General features: G+C 43.5%; 1 protein-coding gene across 2 annotated transcripts in view; it reads right to left on the bottom strand.

The window, feature by feature from the left end:
- LOC140493470 (F-box only protein 3-like) overlaps positions 1 to 15501 on the bottom strand; it is a 56074-nt gene that overhangs the window by 21115 nt on the left and 19458 nt on the right. For both annotated transcript variants that reach the window (XM_072591932.1, XM_072591931.1), the window contains exons 6-8: positions 6498 to 6543; positions 5087 to 5171; positions 4275 to 4397 (exon numbers count right to left, since the gene is read on the bottom strand). In XM_072591932.1, coding sequence (XP_072448033.1) covers positions 4275 to 4397; positions 5087 to 5171; positions 6498 to 6543 — 254 coding nt within the window. The remainder of the gene's footprint in view (positions 1 to 4274; positions 4398 to 5086; positions 5172 to 6497; positions 6544 to 15501) is intronic.

Here is a 15501-nt window from a genome sequence, read left to right as displayed (position 1 = left end):
CCACATCAGGAGCAACTGATACAGAAGATCAGGTTGGACGAAGTGCAGGTCAAACTCTGATGAATCTGGAAGGATTGTTTGGGGTCTTCGACACAAGTCACAGTGGAGGTGTAGGTGCAGGTGGTGTACCTCTTGCAATTGCAACGAAAGGTACAGGGTGTGGTGGAGAAGTTGTGGGGAGTGTAGAGTTGATAAGGGAGATGCAAAGTGAACAGTCCCTGCAGAAAACGGACAGGGGTGGAGAAGGAAATATCGTTCTGATGGTGAGGTCTGATTGTAGGTGACGGAAATTTCAGAGGATGATGCACTGGATTCGGAGGTTGGTGGGGTGGTACATGAGGACTAAGCAGTCTCTATCCTTATTGTTGGGAGAAGAGGGTCTGAGGACAGAAGTGTGGGAAATGGAGGAAATGCAGTTGAAGGCATCCTTAAATACCGAGAAAGGGAAACTACGGTCCCTAAAGAAAGAGGATATCTAGGAGGTCCTGAAATAGAATGCTTCATCCTGGGAGATGTGGCAGAGGTAGAGGAATTGAGAGTATGGGATAGCATTTTTGCAGGAGGTGAGAAGAGATGTAGTTGAAGGTGTTGTGGGAGTCAGTGGATTGGAAGTGGATGTGAGTCGATTTCTGGAGATGGAGATGGAGGCAGAGAGGCCCAGGAAGGGGAGGGAGGTGTTGGAAACAGTCCGGGGGTGAATTTGAGGTGGGGTGGAAGGTGTTAGCTAATTTGGTGAACTGCTCAAGGTCCTCATGGGAGGTTGAGGCAGAGCCGATGTAGCTATCAATGTATCAGAGAAAGAGAGGAGGGATGGGGCCAGTGTAGTTGTGGAAGAGGGGCAGTTCCACAAATCCTACAAAGAGACAGGCCCATGTTGGGCGCCCACAGCCACTACTTTGGTTTGCAGGAAGTGCGAGGAATCAAAGGAAAAATTGTTGAGGATGAGGACCAGTTCTGCCAAGCAAATGTGTGTGTCAGTGGAGGGTCTGCTTAGGCTCTCCGTGTCGGGGATATAGGTGTAAAGGGCCTGTACATCCGTGGTAAAGTTGAGGTGTTGGGGGCTGGGGAATTGAAAGTTTTAGAGTGCATGGGTAGTGTCACCTGCATTCCTATCTGGATCCAACTATCACCATCCCACCTATCCTCTCCCTAGCCCCAACCCCTTCACTCCATTTACTTCTGGACTCCCTTCCCCCATTCTGACAAAGGGTTTCGTTCCAAAATGTTGACTTTGCTGCTCCTCAGATATTGTCTGATCTGTTGTGCTTTTCCAGCCTCACATCTATTGACTCTGACTTCCAGCATCTGCAATCCTCACTGTCTCCAATTTTGTATCCAATTGGTTAGCTCTTCCTGAATCCTATGAGATTTAACCTTACTCAACACCCTACCATGTGGTACCTCGTCAAAGGCCTTGTTAAAGTTCACATAGTCAACATCTATCACACTGGCCTCATCTACTTCCGTGGTCACCCCTTCAAAAAGCCTCAAATCCATGACACATGATTTTCCACATGCAAAGTCAAGCTGACTATCCCAAATGAGTCTTTGCCTCTCCAGATGCCTGTAGATTCCCCTCTAACAATTAACCCACCCCACATGTTAGGCTCATCAGTGTGTAGTTCCCAGGCATTTCCCAACAACCTTTCTTAAATACTGACACAATATCAGCCAACTTCCAATCTTCCTGCACTTCACCAGTGGCTGCCATTGATACAAATATCTCCACTAGAGGCCTTGCAATTTCCTCCCTAGCCTCCCACAAAGTCCTAGATGCACTTCATCAGGTCCTGAGGATTTATCTACTTTAATATGTTCTAAGACTGACAGCACCTCCTCTTCTATGTGGACTCTCTTCAACACATCACTATATTTCCCCAAGTTCCCTAGCATCCATACCTTTCTCAACGCGAAGTACTGGCACAAATTATTCATTTAGGATCTTACCCATCTCTTGCGACTCCGCACTCAGACAGCCTTGTTGATCTTTAAGAGGCCCTATTGTCTCCCTAGTTACTCTTATGCATTCACGTACCTGGAGAATCTCTTTGGGCTGCTAAAGCTATAGCCCTCCTGACTGCTCTTAGTTGTACACTGACACCCTCTATACTGCTCAAGCAATTTGCTTGCTAACAACTCCCTATACATGTCATCTTCTTCCTTCTTTATCTTGACCAGAGCTTCAATACCTTTAGTTATTTAGGGTTCCTTACTCTCCATTCTAACAAGGATATGCTGGCCCTGAACTCTCATTAACTCACTTTTGCAAGTCTCCCACTTGCCAGACATCCCTTTGCCTGCCAACGGTCTCCCCCAAACAACATTCAAAAGTTCCTGCCTAAGACAATCAAAACTGGCCTTGTCCCAGTTTAGAATCTTAACCTGTGGACCAAACCTACTCTTTTCCATAGCTATTTTAAAAATAATGGAATTACGGCCACTCTTCCGAAACTGAAGGCCCACTATCACTTGCCCCTATCACTTCTATCACTTGCCCCTCCTTATTTCCCAAGAGGAGGTCAAGTTTTGCTCCTTCTCTGAAAGGGCCATCTACAAACTGCATGAGGAATTCGTCCTGAACACACAAATTTATCTCCATCCAAGCACTTAACACTATGACAGTCCCAGTCATTGTTTGGAAAGTTAAAATCCTTTACTATTCTTGCAGTTATCTGCAATCTGCTTACATATTTGTTCCTCAATCTCCAGTGACTATTGGGGGCCCTGTGGTACAATGCTATCAAGATGACCTCCCCCTTTTTATTTCTCAGATCCAAGCTGGAGTCCTGCCACATCCAGTTGTGAATCAGTAGTGCACTATTATACAACTCACTGGAGGAGGAGATTTCACAAATATCCCATCCTCAATGATGGAAGAGCTCAACACATCAGTGCAAAAGATAAGGCTGAAACATTTAAATCAATCTTTGCAGAAGTGCCAATCCATCTCAGACCCCTCCTACTGGAGGTCAGTCATCTCAGCTACAAGACATCTTTGCAGGAGTTCCTCAAGGTGGTGCCCTAGCCTAACCATCTTCAGTCACTTCATAAATTACCTTCCCTCCATTATAAGTGGGGATGTTTACCAATGACTGTACAATATTCAGTACCATTCATGACTCCTCAGCCACTGAAGCAGTCCATGTTCAAATGCAGTAAGGTCTGGACAATATCCAGGCTTAGGCTGGCATGTGACAAATAACATTGAAACCACAACAGAACCAGGCAATAACCATCTCCAATAAGAGAGAATCTAACCATCTACTTCTGACATTTACTGGTGTTATCATTACTGAATGCCCCACAATTAAGATGCTGGTAGTTACCATTGACTAGAAAATAAACCAGAATTGCCATATAAATACTGCGGCTACAACAGCAGGTCAGATTCTAAGACTACTGCAGCATTAGCTCACCTCCTGACTCCCCAAAGCCTGGCACTAATCTACAAGGCAAGATTGTGACAGAATAATCCCCAGTTGCCTGAAAGTGCATTTCTAACAAGTGCACCATTCATGCCTGTTTGCCTGGCACCACATTCACCATCTTCAACATTCATGCCCTTCCCCACCAACACTCAATAGCAGACGTATATGCTATCCAAAAGATCCTACAGAAATTCACCAAAGATCCTTAGACGACACCTTCCAAACTCACAACCACGACTATCTATAAATGTGGGCAGCACATACATGGGAACAAGTTCTGGTCCTGACTTTGGAACTACAAGTAATTCCTCCATAAAGTTATGTTCTTGTACAGCTCCGCATTATAGAAAATCGTGCTTTAGAAACAGCACTTAAATGTGTTGCCAATGAAATCGCCAATATGTTTTAAAAGTTTGCTCTTTAGAAACAGTGCACCCAATTCCTCAGACACATTCCAGCGAATTCACATCAACAAAGCACACATTATGGAAGAATGACCTGTATATTGGCCATTCCTTCACTGTCACTAAATGAAAATCCTAGATAGTCAATGTCTGACAGCACAGAGTACTCCTACACCTCAAGGACTGCAGTCGATCAAGGAGGAAACACTACCCTCACATGCCAATTAGGGAAGGGCAATAAATGTTTACCCAGTCACATCTGGTCCGCATGAATTAAGAATGAATTAAAAAGGGGTGCATTTCCATTCGGAATTTAAACCAATATGATAACCATTTGTACAACAGATTCAGTCCAATTCCACAACTTTTAAGTTGTTCTAAAGTCTCTAATCTGGCCCAGACACAGCTGATAGGGTTGAAGAAGAAAGGCCAACATAAATACCTGATTCTGTATGAGAAGAAATAATGTGGTGGGTGCACCGAGCTCAATTCTGGGAGGAAGGAGGTGGCTACAGATATGATAATATCCCCAGTTCGAGCCACCCAACTTTCGTCATGAATGTACCTGTGAAAGAGAGAATCACGTCAATAGAGAATGAATTGGCCTACAGGAGAGTAGCCAGCAAGAAACCTGATCAAACTGGAACAGGACCATATACATCTGGTGGGAACACAAGGGCCACATACACATGGTAGGCATACATAAATTACTACACACTGTCTGCACACAATCATTTAAATAATTTAAAGCAAACTGAATTAGGATCTGAAATGGAATAATGTGCAGGGTTATGAGAAGGCTGGGGAGTAGCATTAATTGAATTATTTAGGTGCAGACACAGTGGGCTGAGTGGTCTCCTCTTCCACCAGAACAAATCTGATTCAGAGAGACATTGTCAGAATGAGACACATGCATACTGCCATATGTGCTTGCATATGCATAGAGACATGCTCCCTCAGATCCACACAGACTTCCAAATGCAATGTACAAGCACTCCCATCCAATGTAGTGCAAATAGTGCACATACACACTCCAAACACAGTGTAGAAGGCACCCGATGTGTGTACGCAAATAAAGTGCAGCTTATGAAACAGACACAAATAAATATGCATACCCATGTGCATATGTTTATGCCTTGTAGCCTTACACACAAAGACATATGTGTGCACAACACAAAGCACAGCGAACAAGGTGTAAACAGACAACCCCCCCTACCATGCACACCCAGAAAAGAAATGTATAAGCACACTGACCGGAATATCTGGTCTCGGATGATGGGATATCGCCCTGAAATTACATTGTGGACAAACTTGGTGAACCATTCTGTGAATGAGGTGCCTGGAAACAGGAAAAATAACATTAACTCTTCATCAACTTGGCCTTGTACTGCAGTGAGAACTATTAACCTTTTGTGACATGACCTTGTTCAACAGTGAGAACAAATCACATTTTGCAATGGAAAACATTCACGCTTCACTGCCCAATCTTACACTGTCCTACTTCTACAGAATCTGGAGAGACCTACAATACGTACAAATAAAACCCACTGTAAGCCTAATTTTTGAGAGAGGGAGAAGCCAACCCAACAGGCTAATGGAATCCGCTCAAAGCTGGTGAAATCAGAAACTCTGGATTTGGTGAAGACACTATTCCGTATTCATTAGACGGCACAATAGTGGCCCACAGAATACAGCAAAGGCCCAAGCTGACAAGAGACTACAGAACTGTGGAATTAAATCACATCATAAATTAACAGCTTGATCATAGAGTCCTACAGCATGGAGACAGCCCCTTCAGCCCAAAGGTGCACCTCGGCCAAAATGTCCATCCACGCGAACTCAGTTTCTCTGAACTTAGCCCATATCCTTCTAAACCTTTCATATCCATGTATTTGTCCAAATGCCTTTGAAATGTTGTTAATGTACACGCCTCAACCACTTCTGCAGCGTGTAAAAACATTGCCCCTCAGGTTCCCTTCTATTCTTTCCCCTCTAACCTTAAACTGATGTCCTCTAGTCCTCAATTCCCCAACCCTGGGAAAAAGACTGAGTGCATTCACTCTATCCATGTCTCTCATGATCTTATACATTTCCATAAGATTCCCCCTTCAGTCTCCTATGCTCTAAAGAAAAAGTTCCTACCTTGTCCAGCCTCTCCCTAAAACTGACCCTTGAGTCCTGGCAACATCCTTGTAAATTTTTTCTGCACTCTTTTCCAGTTGAATCCTTCCTATAGCAAGGTGACCAAAACTAAACACATGTACAGCCTCACCAACATCCTATACAACTGCAACTTTACTTTCTAACTTAACACTGAATGCCCTGACTGAAGGCCAGTGCACCAAAAGCCTTCTTCATTGTCCTGTCTACCTATGATTCCACTTTCAAAAAACCATGCACCTGAACTCCAAGGTCCCTCTGGTCCATTACACTCCTTAAGGCCCTACCATTCACCATGAAACTCCTACCTTGCTTTGACTTTCCAAAATGCGACACCTCACACTTATCTATATTAAGCTCCATTTGGTCAGTCTGTGCACTTAAGGAAAGGTGGAAAAGTCAGATACAAAGGACTATCAAAATAAGCTGGTTTCATTCACTGGCAGCTGAAGAGTAGAGTCCAATTCCACAACAAGAGAAGGGTCAGGCAATTGGAACTCCATACCTGTGAGGAACATGTCAACAACAGACGGATCGCAAGCCATCTGATTCTGTGGAAGAGAGGAGAACCATATCATTCTGGGTACTACCAGATAGGAGTAACACAGCACATACACACATCATCCTATGAGCTGATCAGGCAGGAGGAAGAGAGCAGACACACACCACTCTGAACACTGATCAACCAGCATTTGCAGAGCTTACAGTCATAGAAACCAACAACACAGAAAAGGCCCTTCGACATTTGCATTTGTGCCGTTCAAGAACAACCGTCTAAAACTACACTAATCCCATTTATCTGTACATTGTCCATAAACTAGATCACCCCTCAGCATCCTCTGATCCACTGAAAACAAACCCCAACCTATCCTGCGTCTCTATAAAACAGACCTTCCATCTCAGGAAACACCCTGGTGAATCTCCTCTGCATTCTCTACAGCACAATCACGTCCTTCCAATATTGTAGTGACCAGAACTGCGCACAGTCTTCCATCTGTGGCCTAACCAATGGTTTATGAGATTGCAACAAGACTTTCCATGCTCCTACATTCTATACCCTGGCTAAAGAAGGCAAGTATCCCATACCCTTTCTTCACCATCCTGTCTACCTTTGCTGACACCTTCAGGGATCTATGGACTTGTATACATAGGTCCCTTTGTCCCTCAGTACTCCTTAGGGACTTGCCACGCATTATGTGTTGAAGCTCCAAAAATGCATCATAGAATTGAAGAATCCCTGTGGCAAAAGGCCATTCGACCCATCAAGTCTGCACCAAACCTTCAAAGAGCATCCCACCAGACCCAGCCCCCACTCTATCTCCATAACCCATTTCTACCTATCCTACATATCCCTAGATACCACAGCATGATCACATCAACTACTGGAAACAGAATATCCTTTTTTACCCTGTCAAAACTAACCTGCACATCTATGGACTGTGGGAGGAAACCAGGACACCCGGAGGAAACCTACACAGATATTAGAAGAACATGCAATCTCCACATAGACAGACACTTCACATCCAAGGCTGGAATAAAACCAAGGTCCCTGGTGTGGAGAGGTAGCAGCGTTAACCATGGAGCCATTGTACCACCATCACCTCACACTTCTCAGGATTAAATTCATCTGCCATTGCGCTGCCCAATTTACCAGCTGATCAATATCTGAGACCTCCCACACCAATCCCTTTGGTACACCACTGTCACAGGCTTCCAATCACAAGAAAAACCCACCATCACTCATTGTCTCCTAACATGCAAGCCGATTTTTGAGCTGGTTTGCCATCTTGCCTTTGATCTCGTGTGATCATGTGGACCTTGTTAAAGGCCTTACTGAAGTCCACGTAAAGCACACCAGCTGCACTACCCTCATCAACATATTTAGTCATCTTTTCAAAAACGTTCAGGTAGAACCATCGAATTTTACAGTACGAGAGGCGACCATTTGACACATGCCTGTACCCAGCTCACGAAATAGCTGCCCAGCTAGTTCCACTCTCCGGCCCTATCTCTATAGCACTTTAACTTCATCGCTTTCAAATATATGTATTTGAAACCTCCTATGGAATCTGTCTCCACGACCCTCTACAAAACTTAACAACTCTCTGAATAAGAAGTTTCTGCTCATGGCCATTCCAAACTCGCTTGCTGACAACCTTGAAGTTGTACCAGTGACTAGAGATCACATCAACTACTGGAAACAGAATATCCTTTACCCTGTCAAAACTGTAGTAATTTTGAACACCTCATCCTTTAATTTTCTCTGCTCTGAAGAGAATAAGCCCCCATTTCTCTAACCTTTCCTTGTATTAGCGAGTTTTGAGAAGATTTGTAGCTTGGGTTGAGGTTCTGGATCCTTGGAAACCCCCATCCTTCCCTTGTATTTAAAATCCCTCATTCTTGGTACCATTCTAGTAAATCTCCTTTGAACTCTCTCCACAGCTTTAACACCTTTCCTTAAAAAAAACGGTGCCCAGGACTGAAGACAACCCACTCCAAATGTGGCATGACCAATGATTTGCATAAAAGTGTAGTCTCACTACCTTGTTTTTTTTATGCTCTGTGGCTCCACTTATAAATCCAAGGATCCTGTAAAGCCTTCTTACCAATTGTTTCAACTTGGCTGGCCACCTTCAGAGAATCATGCACATTAAAACCAAGGACAGTCTGCTTCTGTACTCTACTCAAAATTGTACCATTAAGCTCTGTATTGTCTCTCCTTGTTCCTTCTGCCAAAATGCATTATCTCATATTGCATTGCATTGAAATTCATCTGCCAGGAGCATGCCCATTTGTTCAACTTGTCAATGTCTCTTTGAAGTCACTCAATGCCATCTTCTGGAGATGCCGGTGTTGGACTGGGATGTACAAAGTTAAAAATCACACAACACCAGGCTATAAATTCTGTGACTTACAATCGTGTACTCCACAACCACCTGATGAAGGAGCAGCACTCCGAAAGCTAGTGCTTCCAATTAAACCTGTTGGACCATAACCTGGCGTTGTGAGATTTTTAACCTAATATCATCCTCAATTCACGATTCTCCCTAACTTAGTATTTGCAAAATTAGAGATTTTGTCCTCAACACCCATCTCCAAATCATTTATAGAAATCAGAAAAGGAAGGGTCCCAACACCAAACCCTGGAGAATACCATTTTCAACTCATCTCCAATCTGCGAAATGCTCATCTATACCTACCTTCTCTTCCCTACCTTTTAGCCAACTTCTGATACATGCTGCCAAGGACCCATCAATCCCAAACATTTCTAAATTGTTAACCAACCTGCTATGTGACACTCTATCAAATGCCTTCTGAATGTCCAAACATAAAACGTTCAGAGCATTACCTTCATCCACTGCTTGTGTGACCTCATCAAAGAATTAATGACATTTGGAAGACAAGACCTACCCTTAGCTGAAAATGTGTTGCTGGAAAAGCGCAGCAGGTCAGGCAGCAACCAAGGAGCAGGAGAATCGACGTTTCGGGCATGAGCCCTTCTTCAGGAATCAGGCTCATGCCCGAAACGTCGATTCTCCTGCTCCTCGGGTGCTGCCTGACCTGCTGCGCTTTTCCAGCAACACATTTTCAGCTCTGATCTCCAGCATCTGCAGTCCTCACTTTCTCCTCGAAGACCTGCCCTTAACAAAGCCATGTTGACTATCTAGCATGAACTTATTTTCGCTTCAATCAACCCTACTTCCTGAAGAAGGGCTCATGCCCGAAACGTCAATTCTCCTGCTCCTTGGATGCTGCCTGACCTGCTGCGGTTTTCCAGCAACACATTTTCAGCTCTGATCTCCAGCATCTGCAGTCCTCACTTTTTCCTATACATTACATACCCCCTTTTTCTTCATTATCTCATCAATATTCTTAGTCATCCAGGGTATTCTAGCTTTGGATACTCTATAGTTATTTTCATGCTTTTCACCTCTACATTAAAATTCACCCATTTCTCATATATTGCTTTATCCACTAAAATGCATCTTCAATTAATGTACTCCAGTTAAACTTTTAGACCCTGAAAATCTGCCCTTTTCCAGTCTGGGATCCTAATCTATGACTGAATTTTATCCTTTTCCAATTTAATATTGAACTTTATTGTATTTTGTCAGACAGGATCTCCCTGTAACAAATCCATCCCGACTATCCAAGATCAATCCTTACTTTTCAAAGCATTCTTCAGATTTTTCGATTAACTTCCCTAACACTGATGTCAGACTGACTGGTCTGTAATTACCTGCCATACCCTGCTGTCTTTCTTGAACAAAGGAACTTTAGCTAATCTCCAATCATCTGACACTTCATCTGTGGCCAACAAAGTTTTAAGTACCTCCACCAGGATCCCAGCAATCGCCTTTCCTCCCATATCAGCCTGGGATTTCTCAGGCCTTGGGAATTTACACAACTTTATATCTGCAAAATTATCGAATAGCTCCTCCTTATTAATCTTAAATTACAGAATCTCACCACCCCAACTATAATCTCCAGCTACAATGTTTTTTGCCTTTGTCAGTACGCTGCTCGTTGGATGCTGCCTGAACTGCTGTGCTCTTCCAGCACCACTAATCCAGTATTTGATTTTCAGCATCTGCAATCATTGTTTTTACCACATTCATTTAAGACCCTACCCATGTCCTCAGGCTCTATGCACAGGTTGTCCCTTTGGTCTCTAATAGATCCCACTCTTTTCCTAGTAATCTTTTTATTCTTATTACAATTATTAAAGGTCTGGGGGTTTTCCTTGATCCTATCTGTCAAAGATATTCCATAGTCCCTCTTTGCCTTCCTAATTTAGGACAGAGAACAATGCAGCACAGGAACAGGCCCTTCGGCCCACGATGTTGTGCCGAACATGATGTGAGAGGTGCTGCAGTTTGGGAGATCAAATGTTAAGGGAAGGTATATGGCTAATAACTAATCCCTTCTGCCTGCCCTTGGTCCATTTCCCCCTACTTCTTACATATTCATGTGTTTATCTAAAAACCCCTTCAAAGCCCCTGTCGTATCTGCCTCTACCATCACCCCTGACAGCGTGTTCCAGGCACCTACCAATTCCTGCTCCTCACATCTCCTTTGAACTTTCTCCCTCTCACCTAAAATGCATGAATTCTAGTCTTAGACATTCCAACTCCGGGAAAAAATTCTGATTGTCAACAACCTCATAATTGTATAAACTTCTATCAGGTCTCCCTCAACCTGTGCCGCTCCAAAGATGACAACGCTAGTTTGTCCAGACTTTCCTAACAGCTTACAATGTGTAATCCAGGCAGCATCCTGGTAAACCTCTTCTGCACCCTCTCCAAAGCCTCCACATCCTCTTTGTACTGCGGTGACCAGAATTTGAATGCAGTGCCACCCTCACAAACTTTTATAATCCTGCAACATCGCTTCCTTACTTTTGTACTCATTGCCCCAACCAATAAAAGGCAAATATGCCAAATATCCTCTTTTACCACCCTATCGCCTTGCTTGGCCACTTTCATGGAAGCATGGAAGTTCCTGTGCCCCAAGACCCCCCTATACAACAGTGCTGTTAAGGGTCCTCCTATTAGCCATATACCTTCCCTTAACATTTGATCTCCCAAACTGCAGCACCTCTCACATGCCCAGATTGAGGCTGTACAGTGCTACCTCACTGTTCAATTCCAGCCTCAGGTAACTGGCTGTGTGGAGTTTGCACATTCCCCCAGTGTCTGCATGGGTTTCCTCCCACAGTCAAAAGATGTGCAGTTTAGGTGGATTGGTCATGCTAAATTGTCCATACTGTCTGGGGATGTGGAGGTTAGGTTGATTATTAGGTGGGTGCTGCAGGGATAGGAGTAGGGGGGTGAGTCTGGGTGAAATGCGCTTTAGAGAGTTGGTGTGGACTTGCTGGGCTAAATGGCCTGTTTCCACACTATAGGGATTCTATTCTATAAAATTAATCTCCATCTGCCATTTGTCTGCCCACATCTGCAATTGATCTATGTCCCTCTGTATCCTTTGATAAGCTTTTACACTATCCACAACTCCCCTGAGCTTTGTGCCATTTGCAAACTTACTAACCCACCCATCTACATTTTCATCCAAGTCATTTTTATACATCACAAACAGCAGAGGTCCCAGTACAAATCCCTGCGAAACAGACCTCCAGCTAGAAAAACACCCGTCCACTACGACTCTGTCTTTTATGGATAAGCCAATTTGAAATCCAAATGACCAAATGAGTATGGATCCCAGACATCTTAATCTTCTTGATAAGCCTACCAGGAGGGATCTTGTCAAAACTCCCTGTAGACAACATTGACTGCTCTACTCTTATTGATCACCCATAACAGCAAATAAATCAATCAAGTAAGACATGACCTGCTTCACATGTCCCTCATTCCACCACGTTTTTCCAAATGCACGTGAATCCTATGCCTAAGAATTCTCTCCAATGGCTTCCCAATCACCAATGTGAGACTCACTGGTATACAGTTCCCTTCTTGAACAGAGAAACAATGTTAACAACTTGCCAGTCTTCAGGGATCTGGCCAGTGGCTAAACAGGAAACAAAGATCTTGGTCAAGGCCCCAGCAATCTCCTCCCTTGCCTCTCTCAATAAGTTGGGGCAGATATAATCAGGTCCTGGGAACTTACCCACCTTAATGTTCTTCAAGAGACATAACATCAATTCTTTCTTGATCTCAAAATGCCCTAGCATACTAGCAAGCCCTACACTAATTTCATTATTGTCCATGTCCTTCTCCTGGGTGAATACCCGATGCAAAGTACTCATTTAGGATCTTGCCCATATCCTTTGTCTTTATCTTTAGTAGTCCCGCCTTCACCCTCTTGTTTTAATTTTTAAAATGCCTTGAGATTCTCTTTAACCAGACTCACCATGGCCCTTCCTTACCTGCTTGCATTCTTTCCTACTTTCTTTATATTCATCAAGGCTCCTGTCCAATCTGAGATTTTTAAACCTTATATACGCTTCCTTTTTCTTTATTATTAAATTCAAAATATTCCTCGCTATCCAAGAATCCTATACCTTGTCATCTTTGTTTTTCCTCCTTAGTGGAACAGGCCACTGAACCCTGATCAGTAGGCATTTAAACAACTCTCGCATGTCAAATGTGGACTGGCCCAATTACAGCTGCTCCTAATTAATTTTGGACAGCAAAGTGGCTCAGAGGTTAGCACTTCTGCCTCACAGTGCCAGGGATCCAGGTTCAACTCCAGCCTTAGGCAACTGTAAGTATGGAGTTTGCACATTCACCCTGTGTCTGCATGGTTTCCACCGGGTGTGCCAGTTTCCTTCCACAGTCCAAAGATGCGCAAATTAGGTGGATTGGCTATGCTAAATTGCCATAGTATCCAGGGATATATGGATTAGGTGGATTCGCTTTGGGAAATGCAGGGTTACAGGGATAGGGTATGGGTGAGAGTCTGTGTGGACTTGTTGGGCCAAATGGCGTGTTTCCACACTGTAGGGATTCTGTGACACTTAACTTCTGCATGATTCTTATTGCTTTCTATAAGGACTTTGCACCTGAGCGTTATGATCACTATTCCCAAAAACGCTTGCCTACTGACGCATGAACCATTTGACCAGATTCATTCTTTAGAATTAGGGATAGTACTGCCTCATGTCTGGCAGGACTATCTACATACTGGCATAAAAGCTGCCTTGGATGCACTTTAAAGATTCTATCCAATCTAACCCATTCAAACTATGGCAATCTCAATTAATGTTAACAAAATTGAAGTCCCCTACAATATCAACCTTTTTTCACACACATCTTTGTGATTTGTCTACATACTTGCTCCTCTATCTCCCTCTGACTGTTGGGAGACCGGTCATACATTCCCAGTGAAGTAATCACCTTCTTTTTAATTTCTAAGCTCTACCCAAATGGCTATATTGGAAGACTCTTCTCGCACAATCTCCCTCATTACTGCAATTTCCTTTGTCAATAATACAGCGTCCCAACTACCCCTAGAATTAGGGGGCATAGCCTCAAATTAAAGGGTAGCAGATTTAGAACTGAGTTGAGGAGGAACTTCTTCATCCAAAGAGCTGTGAATCTGTGGAATTCCCCGCTCAGTTGAGGCTAATTTGTTGACTGTTCCTAAGGCAAAGACAGATAATTTTTGAATAATAAAGGAATTAAGGATGAGTGGGTGGATAAGAGGAGATGAGTCCACAAAAAGATTGCCACAATCTTACCGAATGGTGGAGCAGGCTCAAGGGGTCAGATGGCCTACTCCTGCTCCTATTTCGTATGTTCTCGTGTTTCCTGCTATCTACTAGAAATGTCAACACCCTGAACTGCGTATCCTGTCCTTCCGTCAACTATGTCTCAATGACTCAGCAATATCATATTCCCATGTGCTGATCAACACAGTCCATCTGCCTTACCTTACTCCTTGCATTAAAATAGATAACATTTTACTTTCACACATGCGCCTAGTCATACGCATGTTTTCTCCACCTGCTGGCCTGTTCTAGCATTCCTTCTATATCTGATTGGGCTTTGCTCCTGACTTTATGTCTGCTCTTTCCCCCACCCTCCTGCTCAATTAGTTTAAAACCTCCCCAGCAGCATGAGCAAACCTCTCAGCTAGGACACTGGACCCATTCCAGTTCAGCTACAAACTGTACAGCTTGTACAGGTGCCACTTATTCCAGAACCTATCCCACAGACCCAAAGGTCTAAAGCCCTCCCTCCTACTCATCCTTTTAGCCACGTGATTCATCTTCCTATTCCCATACTTAGTGACACATGGCACTGGAAGTAATCCAGAGATGACAACCTTAATAATCTCTCTTTAATCTCTAAACTCCTGTAGAGTCACAGAGATGTACAGCACGGAAACAAACCCTTCGGCCCAACTCGTCCATGCCGACCAGATATCCCAACCCAATCAAGTCCCACCTGCCAGCACTCGGCCCATATCTCTCCCAAACCCTTCCTATTCATATACCCATCCAGATGCCTCTTAAATGTTGCAATTGTATCAGCCTCCACCACTTCCTCTGGCAGCTCACTCCATACACAATGATCATTCAGGGAGACCTTTAGCCGAAAGAAGACAGACACTGATAATGACAGTCATTGTGTGATTTTGAATTATGTTGATATAATTTTAATACAGGTTTTTATTGGAGCAATATATTGTTATAGAGTTGGAGGCAGATAACAAGCAGTTACGTGAAATTAGGCCTTAGAGTTATGAATAGATTAGATTAGATTAGATTAGATTACTTACAGTGTGGAAACAGGCCCTTCGGCCCAACAAGTCCACACCGCCCCGCCGAAGCGTAACCCACCCATACCCTTACATCTACATCTACATCTACCCCTTACCTAACACTACGGGCAATTTAGCATGGCCAATTCTTGTTGTTGTTTAATCTTACTTTTAGAGTTAAGAAATAAATTGATAATATTTTCTTTAACAAACGGAATTTGGGAGTTCTCTGTCACTCATATTTCAACAGATTACAAGATGAGGTAAACTTTTCTGGGTGCTTGGTT

This window comes from Chiloscyllium punctatum, chromosome 22 (genome assembly GCF_047496795.1).
Source record: "Chiloscyllium punctatum isolate Juve2018m chromosome 22, sChiPun1.3, whole genome shotgun sequence".
NCBI classification, from domain to species: Eukaryota; Metazoa; Chordata; class Chondrichthyes; order Orectolobiformes; family Hemiscylliidae; genus Chiloscyllium; species Chiloscyllium punctatum.
This window is presented reverse-complemented; position numbering and strand designations above follow the sequence as displayed.